The sequence below is a fragment of the Mytilus californianus genome, unplaced genomic scaffold (genome assembly GCF_021869535.1).
Source record: "Mytilus californianus isolate M0D057914Y unplaced genomic scaffold, xbMytCali1.0.p SCAF_1, whole genome shotgun sequence".
NCBI lineage: Eukaryota > Metazoa > Mollusca > Bivalvia > Mytilida > Mytilidae > Mytilus > Mytilus californianus.
The window spans coordinates 44203671-44222064 of NW_026262581.1; the positions used below are offsets into that span (position 1 = coordinate 44203671).

An 18394-nucleotide genomic window follows, 5' to 3' on the forward strand; every position below is an offset into this window, starting at 1 on the left:
ATATTAGTTTAGATTAGAGTTGTTAGGCAGAGTTGACCCACCAGTTGTACAGGATATATTTAGTTATATGGAGTTGTATATTAGTTTAGATAAGAGTTGTTAGTCAGAGTTGACCCACCAGCTGTACAGGATATATTTAGTTATATGGAGTTGTATTTTAGTTTAGATTAGAGTTATTAGACAGAGTTGACCCACCAGCTGTACAGGATATATTTAGTTATATGGAGTTGTATATTAGTTTAGATTAGAGTTGTTAGACAGAGTTGACCACCAGCTGTACAGGATATATTTAGTTATATGAAGTTGTATATTAGTTTAGATTAGAGTTGTTAGACAGAGTTGACCACCAGCTGTACAGGATATATTTAGTTATATGATTGATTGATTGTTGGTTGCTTAATGTCCAGTGGCAAATATTTCATGCATATTCAGGACGATTTAGTTATATGAAGTTGTATATTAGTTTTGATAAGAGTTGTTAGACAGAGAGTTGTATATTAGTTTAGATTAAAGTTATTAGGCAGAGTTGACCCACCAGCTGTACAGGATATATTTAGTTATATGGAGTTGTATATTAGTTTAGATTAGAGTTATTAGACAGAGTTGACCCACCAGCTGTACAGGATATATTTAGTTATATGAAGTTGTATATTATTTTAGATTAGAGTTGTTAGACAGAGTTGACCCACCAGCTGTACAGGATATATTTAGTTATATGGAGGTGTATATTAGTTTAGATTAGAGTTATTAGACAGAGTTGACCCACCAGCTGTACAGGATATATTTAGTTATATGGAGTTGTATATTAGTTTAGATTAGAGTTGTTAGTCAGAGTTGACCCACCAGTTGTACAGGATATATTTAGTTATATGCAGTTGTATATTAGTTTAGATTAGAGTTGTTAGGCAGAGTTGACCCACCAGCTGTACAGGATATATTTAGTTATATTGAGTTGTATATTAGTTTAGATTAGAGTTGTTAGGCAGAGTTGACCCACCAGCTGTACAGGATATATTTAGTTATATGGACTTGTATATTAGTTTAGATTATAGTTGTTAGTCAGAGTTGACCCACCAGCTGTACAGGATATATTTAGTTATATTTAGTTGTATATTAGTTTAGATTAGAATTGTTAGACAGAGTTGACCTGCAGCTGTACAGGATATATTTAGTTATATGGAGTTGTATATTAGTTTAGATTAGAGTTGTTAGTCAGAGTTGACCCACCAGTTGTACAGGATATATTTAGTTATATGAAGTTGTATATTAGTTTAGATTAGAGTTGTTAGACAGAGAGTTGTATATTAGTTTAGATTAGAGTTATTAGGCAGAGTTGACCCACCAGCTTTACAGGATATATTTAGTTATATGAAGTTGTATATTAGTTTAGATTAGAGTTGTTAGGCAGAGTTGACCCACTAGTTGTACAGTAAATATTTAGTTATATGAAGTTGTATATTATTTTAGATTAGAGTTGTTAGGCAGAGTTGACCCACCAGCTGTACAGGGTATATTTAGTTATATGGACTTGTATATTATTTTAGATTAGAGTTGTTAGACAGAGTTGACCCACCAGCTGTACAGGATATATTTAGTTATATGGAGTTGTATAGTAGTTTAGATTAGAGTTGTTAGGCAGAGTTGACCCACCAGCTGTACAGGATATATTTAGTTATATGGAGTTGTATAGTAGTTTAGATTAAAGTTGTTAGGCAGAGTTGACCCACTAGTTGTACAGGATATATTTAGTTATATGAAGTTGTATATTAGTTTAGATTAGAGTTGTTAGACAGAGAGTTGTATATTAGTTTAGATTAGAGTTATTAGGCAGAGTTGACCCACCAGCTGTACAGGATATATTTAGTTATATGGAGTTGATATTAGTTTAGATTAGAGTTGTTAGGCAGAGTTGACCCACCAGTTGTACAGGATATATTTAGTTATATGGAGTTGTATATTAGTTTAGATTAGAGTTGTTAGACAGAGTTGACCCACAATCTGTACAGGATATATTTAGTTATATGGAGTTGTATTTTAGTTTAGATTAGAGTTATTAGACAGAGTTGACCCACCAGCTGTACAGGATATATTTAGTTATATGAAGTTGTATATTATTTTAGATTAGAGTTGTTAGACAGAGTTGACCCACCAGCTGTACAGGATATATATAGTTATATGGAGTTGGTTATTAGTTTAGATTAGAGTTATTAGACAGAGTTGACCCACCAGCTGTACAGGATATATTTAGTTATATGGAGTTGTATATTAGTTTAGATTAGAGTTGTTAGTCAGAGTTGACCCACCAATTGTACAGGATATATTTAGTTATATACAGTTGTATATTAGTTTAGATTAGAGTTGTTAGGCAGAGTTGACCCACCAGCTGTACAGGATATATTTAGTTATATTGAGTTGTATTTTAGTTTAGATTAGAGTTGTTAGGCAGAGTTGACCCACCAGCTGTACAGGATATATTTAGTTATATGGACTTGTATATTATTTTCGATTAGACTTGTTAGACAGAGTTGACCCACCAGCTGTACAGGATATATTAAGTTATATGGAGTTGTATATTAGTTTAGATTAGAGTTGTTAGTCAGAGTTGACCCACCAGCTGTACAGGATATATTTAGTTATATGAAGTTGTATATTAGTTTAGATTAGAGTTGTTAGACAGAGAGTTGTATATTAGTTTAGATTAGAGTTATTAGGCAGAGTTGACCCACCAGCTGTACAGGATATATTTAGTTATATGGATTTGATTTTAGTTTAGATTAGAGTTGTTAGGCAGAGTTGACCCACCAGTTGTACAGGATATATTTAGTTATATGCAGTTGTATATTAGTTTAGATTAGAGTTGTTAGGCAGAGTTGACCCACCAGCTGTACAGGATATATTTAGTTATATTGAGTTGTATATTAGTTTAGATTAGAGTTGTTAGTCAGAGTTGACCCACCAGTTGTACAGGATATATTTAGTTATATGAAGTTGTATATTAGTTTAGATTAGAGTTGTTAGACAGAGAGTTGTATATTAGTTTAGATTAGAGTTATTAGGCAGAGTTGACCCACCAGCTTTACAGGATATATTTAGTTATATGAAGTTGTATATTAGTTTAGATTAGAGTTGTTAGGCAGAGTTGACCCACCAGCTGTACAGGATATATTTAGTTATATGGACTTGTATATTATTTTAGATTAGACTTGTTAGACAGAGTTGACCCACCAGCTGTACAGGATATATTAAGTTATATGGAGTTGTATATTAGTTTAGATTAGAGTTGTTAGTCAGAGTTGACCCACCAGCTGTACAGGATATATTTAGTTATATGAAGTTGTATATTAGTTTAGATTAGAATTGTTAGACAGAGTTGACCTGCCAGCTGTACAGGATATATTTAGTTATATGAAGTTGTATATTATTTTAGATTAGAGGTGTTAAACAGAGTTGACCCACCAGCTGTACAGGATATATTTAGTTATATGGAGTTGTATATTAGTTTAGATTAGAGTTGTTAGACAGAGTTGACTCACCAGCTGTACAGGATATATTTAGTTATATTGAGTTGTATATTATTTTAGATTAGAGTTATTAGACAGAGTTGACCCACCAGCTGTACAGGATATATTTAGTTATATGGAGTTGTATATTAGTTTAGATAAGGAGTTGTTAGGCAGAGTTGACCCACCAGCTGTACAGGATATATTTAGTTATATGGAGTTGTATATTAGTTTAGATTAGAGTTGTTAGACAGAGTTGACCCACCAGCTGTACAGGATATATTTAGTTATATGGAGTTGTATATTAGTTTAGATTAGAGTTGTTAGTCAGAGTTGACCACCAGCTGTACAGGATATATTTAGTTATATGAAGTGGTATATTATTTTAGATAAGGAGTTGTTAGACAGAGTTGACCCACCAGCTGTATAGGATATATTTAGTTATATGAAGTGGTATATTATTTTAGATTAGAATTGTTAGACAGAGTTGACCCACCAGCTGTACAGGATATATTTAGTTATATGGAGTTGTATATTAGTTTAGATTAGAGTTGTTAAACAGAGTTGACCCACCAGTTGTAAAGGATATATTTAGTTATATGAAATTGTATATATATTATTTGAGATTAGAGTTGTAAAACAGAGTTGACCCACCAGCTGTGCAGTATATATTTAGTTATATGGAGTTGAATATTAGTTTAGATTAGAGTTGTTAGCCAGAGTTGACCCACCAGTTGTACAGGATATATTTAGTTATATGAAGTTGTATATTAAAATTGAGAATGGAAATGGGGAATGTGTCAAAGAGACAACAACCCGACCACAGAACAGACAACAGCAGATGGCCACCAACAGGTCTTCAATGCAGCGAGAAATTCCCGCACCCGGAGGCGTCCTTCAGCTGGCCCCTAAACAAATATATATACTAGTTCAGTGATAATGAAAGCCATACTAAACTCCAAATTGTACACAAGAAACTAAAATTAAAAATAATACAAGACTAACAAAGGCTAGAGGCTCCTGACTTGGGACAGGCGCAAAAATGCGGCGGGGTTAAACATGTTTATGAGATCTCAACCCTCCCCCTATACCTCTAGCCAATGTAGAAAAGTAAACGCATAACAATACGCACATTAAAATTCAGTTCAAGAGAAGTCCGAGTCTGATGTCAAAAGATGTAACCAAAGAAAATAAACAAAATGACAATAATACATAAATAACAACAGACTACTAGCAGTTAACTGACATGCCAGCTCCAGACTTCAATTAAACTGATTGAAAGATTATGTCTTCATCATATGAATATCAGGCACAATCCTTCCCATTAGGGGTTTAGTATCATACCATCATAACATATATGAGAAGAACATAACCTGTGTCATGCCAACAACTGGTTTTTAAATAAATGTGTTTAGTGCCGATGCAAAGACCCTATAAGTGAATCAATATTAACGCCAAAATATGCAATCTTTAATGACCTGACAACAGTATCGTAACTATATCCCTTCTTAATAAGTCTATTTAAAGGTTTTGTTAGTTTCAGAGGTGAATACTGACATTTTTGTGCTTTATAAAGAATATTTCCATAAAAAATTGGATGTGAAATACCTGAACGTATAAGAAGTCTGCATGTTGAGCTATATTTACGAATGATGTCCTTATACCGATGATAAAATTTAGTAAATGTTTTGACTAGTTTGTGATATCGAAAACCCTGGTGTAATAATTTTTCAGTAATACATAAATTTCTCTCGTTAAAATCTAAAACATTGTTACATACACGAGCGAATCGTACAAGTTGAGATATATAAACACCGTAAGATGGTGACAAGGGAACGTCACCATCTAAAAATGGATAATTAACGATAGGAAATGAAAAATCATCTCTTTTATCATATATTTTAGTATTAAGCTTTCCGTTAATGATATAGATATCAAGATCGAGGAAAGGGCACTGGTCATTGTTAGTATAAGCTTTATTTAAAGTAAGTTCAACAGGATAAATTTCTTTAGTATACATACTGAAGTCGTCATTATTGAGAGCCAAAATATCATCCAAATATCTAAAAGTATTATTAAATTTGTGTATCAGATGTTGTTTCGATGGGTCTTTACTGATTTTTGTCAAAAATTGTAACTCATAGCAATACAAAAAAAGGTCCGCAATAAGTGGTGCACAGTTAGTCCCCATTGGAATTCCGATAACCTGACGATATACGGAATCTCCAAAGCGAACAAAAATGTTATCTAGTAAAAATTCAAGGGCATATATAGTATATATATATTAGTTTAGATTAGAGTTATTAGGCAGAGTTGACCCACCAGCTGTACAGGATATATTTAGTTATATGGAGTTGTATATTAGTTTAGATTAGAATTGTTAAGCAGAGTTGACCCACCAGCTGTACAGTAAATATTTAGTTATATGAAGTTGTATATTATTTTAGATTAGAGTTGTTAGCCAGAGTTGACCCACCAGCTGTACAGGATATATTTAGTTATATGAAGTTGTATATTATTTTAGATTAGAGTTGTTAGACAGAGTTGACCCACCAGCTGTACAGGATGGTTATGGTATGTCACTAGCCTTCTACAGTCTGTTGGAACTTAACAGAAGTGTACAGTTCATTATAGAGGGAGAAACTAAAGATGTAACACCAGGAAAGAACAAACCTAAAGCCAAGAAACAAATCACTGGTTGGTGACTTATATGTAAAATTTAAAATTGTTTGTTGATTTGCTTTTCATGTGTTTATTTTAATGTTAAATCAAACAAGTGGACATGAATGGACTTAACCACCAGCATGGTCCAAGTATTAAGCTTATAAACAAGTGTTGATGCAGGGAACATTAAGCTTATTAATAAATGTTGGTGCAGGGAATTCTTAGCACATTAATAAATGTTGGTGCAGGGAACACTAAGCTTATTAATAAATGTTGGTACAGGGAACACTTAGCTTATTAATAAATGTTGGTACAGGGAACACTTAGCTTATTCATAAATGTTGATGCAGGGAACAGAAAAATATGCATGTGCATAAAATGCTCAGAGCAAATAAAATCAGATGATTGCAACATAAATTATACTAATTGGAACCAGCTATCTTTTAATTGGTCTCGCTGAGCTTGCTACAGGTGGATATACTTTAGATTTACTGGAGTTCTACCTGAACAATTTTGATTTCCATACCAGTTAATTTATCAATTCTTTTAAAATTTAAAATAATGTGAGGATAGAATTTACAATTAACATGAAAACTGGTAAACATATCAATAGTTTTGGTTGTAAAAAAATAACATAATGTAATGAATATTATCCCTAAAGGCAAACTTTTTCCTTCAAGAATGAAAAGATGTACTGATTATCATGTTTTCTGTGTATTGATACTGTAAAATATCAGTTGCAAGTCATAATTTGCACCTTTTAATGAGAGCAAGCAGCAAAATGAGTTCAGAATGTCCTCATATTATGTTGACCAGATTATATTTTACAATATTACTATTAGGAAAATCTGATAATCAACTTATCAGATTGTATTTGTGTGTTTTTTCATGATAGAAACTGTTACAATAGCTTTTATTTGTTTTACCACAAACCAGATAAAACTTTAGCATACTGAATAATGTTTTTGCTGAATAATTATAAAGATTTGCTATTTTTTTATATATTTTTCTACATAAAATATGGAATAATTTTCAGTTATGGTAAAAATTTTCAACTAATTCATAAGTTTTTCAGTATTTTGTTTTTATGTGTAAGGTCATGGGTGCCATGATCATAGTCTAATGGTTCAGTATATTATGTCTTTGTGATTGATAGGACCTTTTTGTTTATTTAGCTTGTTAAAAAGAATATGCCCAGAATTCAAATTGATTTAACATTACAATAATTATTTTAGATGAAGAAAGAAAGCTACAAGAAGAATTGATTAATTCCTCATGGTGTGGGATGTTAGCTGCCTTTTCCTTACTATTGGATGCAAGGTAATTGTATAAAAAGATATATATATATATATTTATACTAATAATCCAGAAAATTAGATACAAAAATTTGAAATTATATGTTTATTAATAAATGATAGTCTTGCACCTTAAAATTAATTTATTCAAGGTTTAGAAACAGGTACAGCTATCAATGAATATTTCTACCCTGTTTTATGTCATAGACAGATAAAGTTTATATCCAAAGTATGATATTCTGTTTATAATGCAATGCTGTTAGTTACTCAGAAGATAATATTTTGGATGTAAACTGGTTTGTTTCTTAAGTGAAAATGTACTCCTTCACAATGTAATATTAAGGATGTTCGCTCCTTTTGTTTTTGAATTTTTGTCAGATATTTTGAATCCTCTAGTTTTATCCATATAGTGCCAACAAAACTTTTGCCCCCTAACCCCTACTTTTTAATTCACAATTTTATGACATATAGTTTAAAAAGCCATTTTTGATAATCTTATAAAATCCTTGTTATTTTTTTCTTAGTTTTGAAAGAAAAAAGGTAGAGTGGGTGGCGCATATTCGCCTTGGACACATTTTCACTGATTTGCTATTTTTTCTGTAAAATTTGTGTGCCTTTACCCAATACTTGCCTAAAAAGATGGTAAAGGCTGTTTGTAATGTTACAATTGTTGATATTCCTCTTTACCCCATTTCCAAGGTTATTCGCACATATTGAGAAATACTCAGGTGTTTTTAAATGATTTTGACAATTATGTAAGATTTATATGGCAATCATGCGCAGTCTTAAAGTAAATATTTGTGAGAAAAATCGTATAGGAATGATCTCTCAAGCTAATTCATGTAATTGCAAACATTCGTTTTTATAATATACCAGGAGAATGAGGATTGTCGTATCATACATTGCGGCGAAAATGTGTCCCCCATGGTACACGAACAACTTGATTTCCTCTTGAGTTTGGGTTCGTTTTTAGAACAATTAAACAATGTTTTGAAGATAATTTTTTATCAAACATTTTTTTCATATAGTTAAATTTCTGAAACCTTCATAAAAAGTTCCAAATATTTGAATGTAGGTCGGATGTAAGTGGAAATGAACGAATTATGTGGCGAATATGGGTCTCTCACTCTACCAATATTAAATGTATGAAAAATCTGGAGATAATTATTTCCCTCCAAATTTTCAATTTATTATATCTCAAAAACAAGGACATAGATGTGCCATTTTTTTCTACTTTTTAAGTTCCATTATTTATATACTTTCAAATGATAATAGTCTTTCCAAAAGCTTGTTATTTTGAAACAGGAGCAAACATCCTTAAAATAAATTCAAGTGAAACAAATTATTAACATTACTGACAAGGCTTCACAGTTATTGATCATACAACACAGATTTTTGCATAGTCAGTTTTGACAGTCCAAATAACATAGTTTTAGTATAAAAGCTTCTATATGATAGTTGTTACATTTAAATTGTCTATTTTAAAACAGCTTTGTTATGGAAATGTAAGATTTTATAAATTAAATTTGGTTTTTATTTCTGTAGAAGTTTAGACCTTGTCTTTTGGTGAGATTTGAGGGTTTACAGTATATAGGAAACACTTTCATTTATCCCATATTGTAGAATATGTTAGATATATCATTTTCTTTATCCTGAACCTTAATTTACATTAACCATTTCATAAACTAGAAAACCTTTTGTAATCAATGAAAATAAGATAAATGAAAAATGCATGCAAATTATACTATATTGTTTGATAAATAAATTCATATTTTTGTATTCACTTTTCGTTCACATGTTTTAGATGGCTGGTATGAGATTTAGCCATCAATTTGTTGCCCTTGTTGGTCATAAATGAAAACAACACGTTATAAATTTCATGCATCCGAAGTGCTTTTCTGGATTTACCTTCATCAGGAATGCTCAATGTCAAATATTTGAAAGCCAAGGATGTATAAGACTTTAAAAAAAATCTCCTCTGAAACAAGATTGGAAGCAAACAATAATCTGAATATTGATTGGAATGTTTTGTTGCAAAAAAAATTTCAAAAAATGTCGTGCATCCAATTACCTACTGAAATTGATATAAAGGGTCTAATACTGAATTATTGGGGTAAAGATTGGATTCATCCAATTAAAACCCTTATGTGACTGGGTTTTCAGACCTTATCACTACTTTAGAAAGTATACAAAAAAATAGTACATTGAGATGAACATTCTTTTTATCTTATCTATGTACATTTAAGTAATTTATTCACAAAATTTATACTCAGATATTCAAGTAACAAAATGATGTGTATTTTATAACAGTACTTGTCTAGGGAATTACATAAGTTGTGCATGGTGCATGAATTCTATCTTTTCTAAAATAACAATGATCATGATGATGTCACACTGTGAAATTAATATTTAAATTTGAAGTTATCTTCCTTTGTCCATATCTGTAGATGAATTAACAATACCATTGTGGCTCCAATTCAAAATATTGCCTTCCAATGCTTAATACAATGCAATGTTTAATTTTTAGTTCTCTATGGTAAAAAGATGCAAGTTTGTTGCTGTTTATCATATTTTTGTTTTGTTTATTGTTTTGTACAGTTTGTTCTTGTGTTGTTCTGTTGTACCAGAGCCTTTTATAGCTTACTATGCAGTATGGGTTTTGCTCTTTGATGAAGGCCGTACAATGTCTTATAGTTGATAACTTCTACATCATTTGGTCTCTGTTGGAGAGTTGTCTCATTGGCAATCATACCAAATCTTCTTATTTTTACATGTACCCTTCAGTGCTTATAAGCACTTTAATGGTCATTTTAATTGGTCCTCTATCAAAATTGTGTTAATAGAACCCTGTTGTTCAACCAGTGTGGCCAATAGAAATTTTCGAATAATACACTAAGTTAATCATAAGCTGACAAACGTTTAGGCATGGATGCCAAGTGAGCGTAAAAGGCTCTTCATACAAAAGATCGAATATTTTATTGACTTGTCCTGGAATAGAAAATACCAAAATAGCATGGAGTTGCAGACCCCTTAGAATAATGGTCCTGGGTTGGGGAGGTTTAGGTGCTGCAGACATGTTTAACCTTGCCATATTCTGTATGTGCCTGCCCCAGTCAGGAGTCTGTAATTCAGTGGTTGTTGTTTGTTGCTGTATATCATATTTGTTTTATGTTCCATGTTTTGTACATAAATCAGGCTGTTAGTTTTCTCGTTTGAATTCTTTTACATTTGTTATTTTGTGGCCTTTTATAGGTTGCAATGTGGTATGGGTTTTGCTGATTGTTTAAGGCCATATGATATGGTGGCCTGTAGTTGCTAACTACTACATCATTTGGTCTCTAGTGAAGTGGTGTCTCATTGGCAATCAAACCAAAAATCTTCTTATTTTTATCTTATACCTTTAATTTGATAGGCATTGTTTATTGCATGAACATGTAATGTTTTGCCTACTCATAACTGAAGGGCTGCACTTAATCTGAAATAGTATTTTGCCTAAATTGGTGTGTTGATAATGGTTTTAATTAGCCCCTAAGATATATTTTACATTCCTACTTAGTTATGCAATTTGTAGTAGTTATACATTAGACCCTGAATGTGATGATGATATTTAGGAAAAAAGCATTTAGTCACTTTTATGATACATGTATAGAAATATAGGTAAATCTTCTTTACTCTAATTTACAGAGAATTGAGAAACCATTTTTATTTTTTTATACCCCCGCTTTAAAAAAGTGGGGGTATACTGTTTTACCTCTGTCTGTCCGTCTGTTTGTCCATCCGTCCATCCGTCAGTCCGTCCATCAGTCTGTCCATCCATCCATCCCATGAATATTTTTCGTCGCATCTTTCTCAGGAACTACATTACAAGGATTTCTGAAATTTGGTTTCAGGGTTTATATGAGTCGACTATATACCGTGTGATGCGTTTTCAGATTCATCACTCAACAATTTCTTGTTTACCTGATACTTTCAGCGGCAGGGGTATCATTAGTGAGCAGTAGCTCACAGATTCACTTGTTAATCTGTTTCATAAGTGTTGTGTAGAACATTTATAAAGTTAACTTATTTTTTCAACCACACTTCTATTATAGAGTACACTAAGCACCAATGTCCAGGTGCAAGTTTGCATCTTCATACATGTTTTGAATAATATCTTAGGAACTATAAGCAACAGACTCATCTTATTTGAAAATATGAGTCTTTTGAAGTTTGAAGTTTTATCCCATATATGAAATAGACAAGAAATATTTAATGGTTGAGAGACTTAAATAATTTTGAATTCTTGATGAAATGCGGTAAAGTTTCAAAACAAAGTTCTCATCTTTGGTAATTTGAAAATCAAGAAAAGTTTAGTCAAACTGTTTTAATTTACTAATATTGATTTAAAGTTAGATCAAAGTGTTAGAAGGCAAACAACGGTAGGTTATATATGTTTTAAATATTTATTGATGAATTCACATGTAGTTGATTAAGAAAAATTAGAATTCACATGTAGATCAAGAAAAATTATAAAGTTTTATATAAAAAGGGCTGCATTTTGTTTATATATTGATTGATTTATTATTGATGAGTAAAGTATTTAAGCATATTTGCTTCTTACTTTTTCAACTTTTCCATAATAATTAATAACCCCTCAGACTCTTCCTAGACACTGCATTATAAATTTTGCCCTACAACCCATATTTTTCTCAATATTTTGTTTCAAACTTACATATCAAATACACTTAATTCTTGTAATTCTCCCATAATTTTGATTTAAAAAACATATATCCTATGCAAAAAATAATGTCATCAATGTAATTGTTGTTGTAATGAATTTTCAGAAGGAAATACCTTACAGCTTAAATCTTCAGTTTTGATTTAATGTGTAGAAGTTTTTTAATTAGAATTGATGACAATGAAATAAAAGTTAAAGCTTTAAGAAAACTTAAGACTGTATGAACAATGGTATAATGTAGAAAATATATTTATTTGATTTCAGTACTGATGAAAGTGCAACAGAAGCTGTACTCAAGGCCATGAAGACATATGCTAATTTATGTGGACAGCTTGAAATGACAACACCTAGAGATGCTTTTATCACTGCCTTATGTAAAGCCTCACTACCTCCTCATTATACACTGACGGTACTGAACTCACAGAGTATAGCTCAGTCTGCCCAGAAAGGTTGGTACACTGTCTTATGTTAAAGTCTCATAACCTCCTCATTATACATTGACGGTACTGAACTCACAGAGTATAGCTCAGTCTTCTCAGTAGTCAGTAAGTGGGTATAATATCTTATGTAAAGTGTCAATACCTCCTCATTATACACTGACGGTACTGAACTCACAGAGTATAGCTCAGTCTTCTCAGTAGTCAGTAAGTGGGTATAATGTCTTATTTAAAGTGTCAATACCTCCTCATTATACACTGACGGTACTGAACTCACAGAGTATAGCTCAGTTTTCTCAGAAGGGTTGGTACACTTTCTTATGTAAAGTGTCACTACCTTATGTTATGGGTTCACTATCTCCTCATTATACACTAACAAGACTGAACTCACAGAGTATAGCTCATTCGGTCCAGAAAGGTTGGTACACTGTATTATGTGTTGGGCTCATTACCTCCTCATTATACACTGATAGTACTGAACTCACAGAGTATAGCTCAGTGTTCTCAGAAGAGTTGGTACACTGTTTTATGTTATGGGCTCACTACCTCCTCATTATACACTGACAGTACTGAACTCACATAGTATAGCTCAGTCTTCTCAGAAGAGTTGGTACACTGTATTATGTTAGGGGCTCACTATCTCCTCATTATAATTTGACTGTACTAAACTCACAGAGTATAGCTCAGTCTGTCCAGAAAGGTTGGTACACTGTATTATGTTATGGGCTCACTACCTCCTCATTATACAGTGACAGTACTGAACTCACAGAGTATAGCTCAGTCTTCTCAGAAGAGTTGGTACACTGAATTAATTTATGGCCTCACTACCTCCTCATTATATACTGACTGTACTAAAACAAGTTTAAATTAAAATAAAAGTAGATGTGGGGTATATGTCAATGAAATACCCAGCATAAAAAATAACCTCTAAACTCAGCCTAACACCATGATTCTCTGACTGTACTACCCTCACAGAGAATAAATAAAATCTGCTCAGAGATACATTGGTACACTGAGCTTTATTACTTCTTCAATATACACTGAATGTACTTAATTCCAAAATAAAGCTCAGTCTGCTCAAAAAGGTTGGTACACTGTCATATGTAAAGCCTCACTACCTCCTCATTATACACTGACTGTACTAAGCTGCCAGAGTATATGTTAAGCTCAATCTTTTTAGATAGGCCAGTATACTGTCTTATGTAAAGCCTCACTACCTCCTCATTATACACTGACAGTACTAAGCTGCCAGAGTATATGTATAGCTTAGTCTATTTAGATAGGCTGGTATACTGTCTTATGAAAAGCCTCACTACCTCTTCATTATACAATGACGGTACTATGCTGCCAGAGTAAATGTATAGCTCAATCTATTTAGATAGGCCAGTATACTGTCTTATGTAAAGTCTCACTACCTCCTCATTATACACAGACAGTACTAAGCTGCCAGAGTAAATGTATAGCTCAATCTATTTAGATAGGTTGGTACACTGTCTTATGAAAAGCCTCACTACCTCTTCATTATACAATGACGGTACTAAGCTGCCTGAGTATATGTATAGCTCAATCTTCTCAGATAGACTTGTATACTGTCTTATGTAAAAGTTCTTACCTTTATACACTTGCTGTTCTTTGAGTATAGTTTTTGTCTTCTATGAAACATTGATTTGCACTGACTCAACACATAGAGTGTACTGCATTTTACTCAAGAGTTGCTGGTGTTCACTGAATGAAATCTTAGAAAAACTTTTATCAGTATTAATATGAACTTTACTGTACTATATTGGATTACTTTTATAAATTTTTACTCGGATGGAGAGTTGTCTCATTGGCACTCATACCACATCTTCTTATATCTATTTACTGTATCACATTGAATATTGAGAATGAAATTTTTCATTAAAAGCAAAGTCTGCCATGATAAAAAGAACGGTCAAGAATCTACAAATAAGATTGATTATTTTAAAAATATTGTTTTGTAGGTCACCAAAGATTTGCTAGTCAAGACTTACAGACTCAAGGATCAGAGGCTATAGAGAGGAGTCAGGTTGTAGCTGTTGGCTCTCCACTACCTACTGCATCACTGCCTGTTGGAGCACACCAAGGACCAGTTATGGTAATTTTAAATACAGTTTGATTCTCATTTTAAAGTAATACTTGCTGTAAAAATTTATTTCAAAGAAATAGTCGTCCAGAAAATGCATGAAATATTTGCCACTGGAGTGAGGACATAAGCGACCAACAATCAATCAAAGAAATAGAATTAGTTTGCCTTATCCTAAGGGCTATGTGAGCTATTGACATCACTATAACTTTTCATATTTTCCTCCTCTGTTAGTAACTACTGATCTAAATTTTAGGATGTCATAGGAATATAAGTCTGAACCAGCATGCTAAAGGGAAGATAATCAAATTTACTTACTTCAATGTTGCAATGTGTTGTAATAGTTTTTCATAAGCACTATTCCTCCTAAATGGCTTAACAAAAATAGATACTGTAAATTCAGAAATAATTGCATGCATATATTATTGCAATTTTTGAAGAATTGACATAAAAGCAAGATTATTTATTGCGATTTCAGGAAAATCTATATACAAATGTATATAACAGATATCTGAATGCGAGTTCTAATTATTGGGATACTTACTTAGTCATATTATTGGCATTAATAAAAACCTCACAATAATTTCTGAATTTACCTGAGGATGTGCATGTAGGAATTTAATCCCAGTCCCCATGTTAAAGGGGAGATAATAAAAAATACAGGGCAGACCTTGTGTGAATTCGCTAACAATGCTAGCTAATCTTGTATTAAACTTTTACAACATATGGTCTTAACAGACAAAGGGGAGGCTTGTGCACAAGTAAACCTGGTTTAACTGTGTGCCTGTACCTAGTCAGGACCATGTGTTGTTTGTTGTTGTTTGTATTTGTGTGTACGTCAGAGGAGTTGGGTGTTGGTGGTCAAAGTATTCCTGTTATCCTTTTTATGTATTACTGATTAAATACAAATGGGTTTTGTTTCAAATTATATCCAACTTTGCAGTCGTCAAAGAATATAGTTTAACTTTAATGGTACTGAGACAGTGCTATGGATTCATTTAAGGTGGGTAGTAGTTGCTCTTCAGAGCCGTCAGTGAGTATTTGCTAGTAGTTGAAGGCCATACAGTGACCTATAGTTGTTAACTTCTACATCATTTGGTCTCTGGTAGATAGTTGTCTCATTGGCAATCATACCACATATTTTTATTTTTATATTGAGTTTTTAGGTAAGATTGTTATAGATATGATGTATACTTTTCTTCAAACTTTTTTTTTTTTACAGTTAACAGCTAAAAATATCCAATGTATGAGGTCACTGCTATCAGTGGCACACTGCCATGGTGGCATACTAGGTACAGCGTGGCATTTAGTACTGACCACACTTCAGGTATGTCAAAAAATGCAAATGAGAAACATTATATCAGTAGTATGAACATTTTGTTGTTTATTTTTGTAAGAGCATTGGCAATATTATTATTTACCCATAAATTATGCAGCTCTTTATAGAACTCCATTACATACTGCACTGCTAATTAATCATTTCTAAACCATAATAAAAATAATAAAGAGAGAGAACCACAGTTTTTAAAATGTCACAAAATATCAATTTTTCATGATTTGTAATTGTTACCATCATCTCTTCAATCTTGGCTGGGGCCTCGGTGGCCGAGTGGTCAAAGTAGTTACTACTGTAATCACTAGCCAGTCAACACTGAGGTTGAGAGTTCGAACCCCGCTCGTGCAGGTGCACTCGACTCCAATCTTAATTGACTAGGATTGTCAGTTTTCCTATCGAAGGTCGTGGTTTTCTCCGGGCACTCCGGCTTCCTCCACCAATAAAAACTGGCTGCCACGAAATAGCCCAAAAGCGGTGCTTAAAAGTGGCGTTAAAACACCAAAAATCAAAATCAAATCAATCTTGGCTTGCCTTGTTATTTATTCTTTTTCACAAGAATTTTAAGAAATGTGTCCTTATTTTAATTCCCTCATGGAAAAATGGATTCAGAAATGGAATTCTTAACTTTTTTTATATTTTCATATCAGAGAAGATGCCAACTTCAACATATTTGCAATCTGTTATTTTTCGACATGTGAAAGTCACATAAATAAATCGTTGTGAAAATTAGAATTGTATAGTATTTGACAATGGCCAGTTGCTGTTTATAACTCTGTCATTATTATTAGCTCACCTGGCCCGAAGGGCCAAGTGAGCTTTTCTCATCACTTGGCGTCCGTCGTCCATCGTCGTCGTCCGTCGTCGTTACCTTTTACAAAAATCTTCTCCTCTGAAACCACTGGGCCAAATTTAACCAAACTTGGCTGAACATAGGGGTAAAATGTAGATTTTGGCTTATATCTCTGAAACCAAAGCATTTAGAGTAAATCTGACATAGGGCAAAACTGATTATCAGGTCAATATCTATCTGCACTGCAATTTTCGGACAAATCTGACAACCCGTTGTTGGGTTGCTGCCCCTGAATTGGTAATTTTAAGGAAATTTTGCAGTTTTTGGTTATTATCTTGAATATTATTATAGATAGAGATAATCTGTAAATAGCAATAATGTTCAGCAGAGTAAGATCTACAAATAAGTCGTCATGACCAAAATTGTCAGTCGACCCCTTTAGGAGTTATTGCCCTTTATATTCAATTTTTAACAATTTTTCGTAAATTTTTGTAATCTTTTACAAAAATCTTCTCTGAAACTGGTGAGACAAATTTAACCATACTTGGCCATAATTATTATTAGGGTATCTAGTTTAAAAAATTTGTCCGATGACCCCTCCTTCCAACCATCATGGCCGACATGGTTAAAAATAGAACATAGGGGTAAAATGCAGTTTTTGGTTTATATCTCTGAAACTAAAGCATTTAGAGCAAATCTGACAGGTGGCAAAAATGTTCATCAGATTTAGATTTATCTGCCCCGAAATTTTCAGACGAAACTGACAATCCGTTGTTTGGTTGCTGCCCCTGAGTTAGTAATTTTACAGAAATTTTGCTGTTTTTTGTTATTATCTTAGATATCATTATAATATCTAATATCTAATACTATTAATTATGATTTTAACCTTTTTTACATGATTTCCAAAGCATCAGTAAATACAGGTGAGCGACACAGGCTCTTGAGAGCCTCTAGTTTTAATGATTTTACAAATAATTGTATGTTCTAATGTATGATGAATTCAGTTTGTTTCTCACATGTGCTTAATCACAACATTATGGCATAACTTGTATTTTGATATGCAATACTTTTTATGAAATGGTTGTAGCCATACATGGAAATATCAATTGCTTAATTAGCATATGCATTTTCGAAATAGATTTAAAGAGAAACTTAAATAAGAAATGCTTAAAACCATAGTACCCACTCTCCAGCAGTAAGGATACATAGTTAAATAAAGGAAGACTTATTTTCCTTATTCTCTTAGTTTGGTGAGCACCTATAATCTTACAGAACATGTTTTGTGTATTAAGAAAGGCACCCATCAACATTATTAATAAGAAGAGAATTAGTTGCAGTGATTATTTTTCTCTATTTAAGCATTTAGTATGGATATTAGGGTTGAAACCATCGTCTGGTGGAACTCTGAAATCTAGTCAGAACACTACAGAAAGTAGCAATGCTGTTATAACAACTGCTGTCATGGCTGACCTTCCTGTACTGTCTGCCATGTTGTCTAGACTCTTTGAAAGCTCACAGTAAGTTATAAATGTTATATATTATGTTAAGATT

General features: G+C 32.6%; 1 protein-coding gene across 4 annotated transcripts in view; it reads left to right on the top strand.

Annotated features, from left to right (window-relative positions):
* The window catches only part of LOC127701873 (protein MON2 homolog), a 226139-nt gene that overhangs the window by 25145 nt on the left and 182600 nt on the right, over window positions 1-18394 (top strand). For all 4 annotated transcript variants that reach the window (XR_007982240.1, XR_007982241.1, XR_007982238.1 and 1 more), the window contains exons 12-17: window positions 6025-6197; window positions 7400-7484; window positions 12441-12625; window positions 14596-14729; window positions 15940-16044; window positions 18203-18360. Coding sequence is in view for 1 of the 4 variants with exons in the window: in XM_052205857.1 (XP_052061817.1) it covers window positions 6025-6197; window positions 7400-7484; window positions 12441-12625; window positions 14596-14729; window positions 15940-16044; window positions 18203-18360 (840 nt within the window). In the remaining 3 variants the exon portion in view is untranslated. The remainder of the gene's footprint in view (window positions 1-6024; window positions 6198-7399; window positions 7485-12440; window positions 12626-14595; window positions 14730-15939; window positions 16045-18202; window positions 18361-18394) is intronic.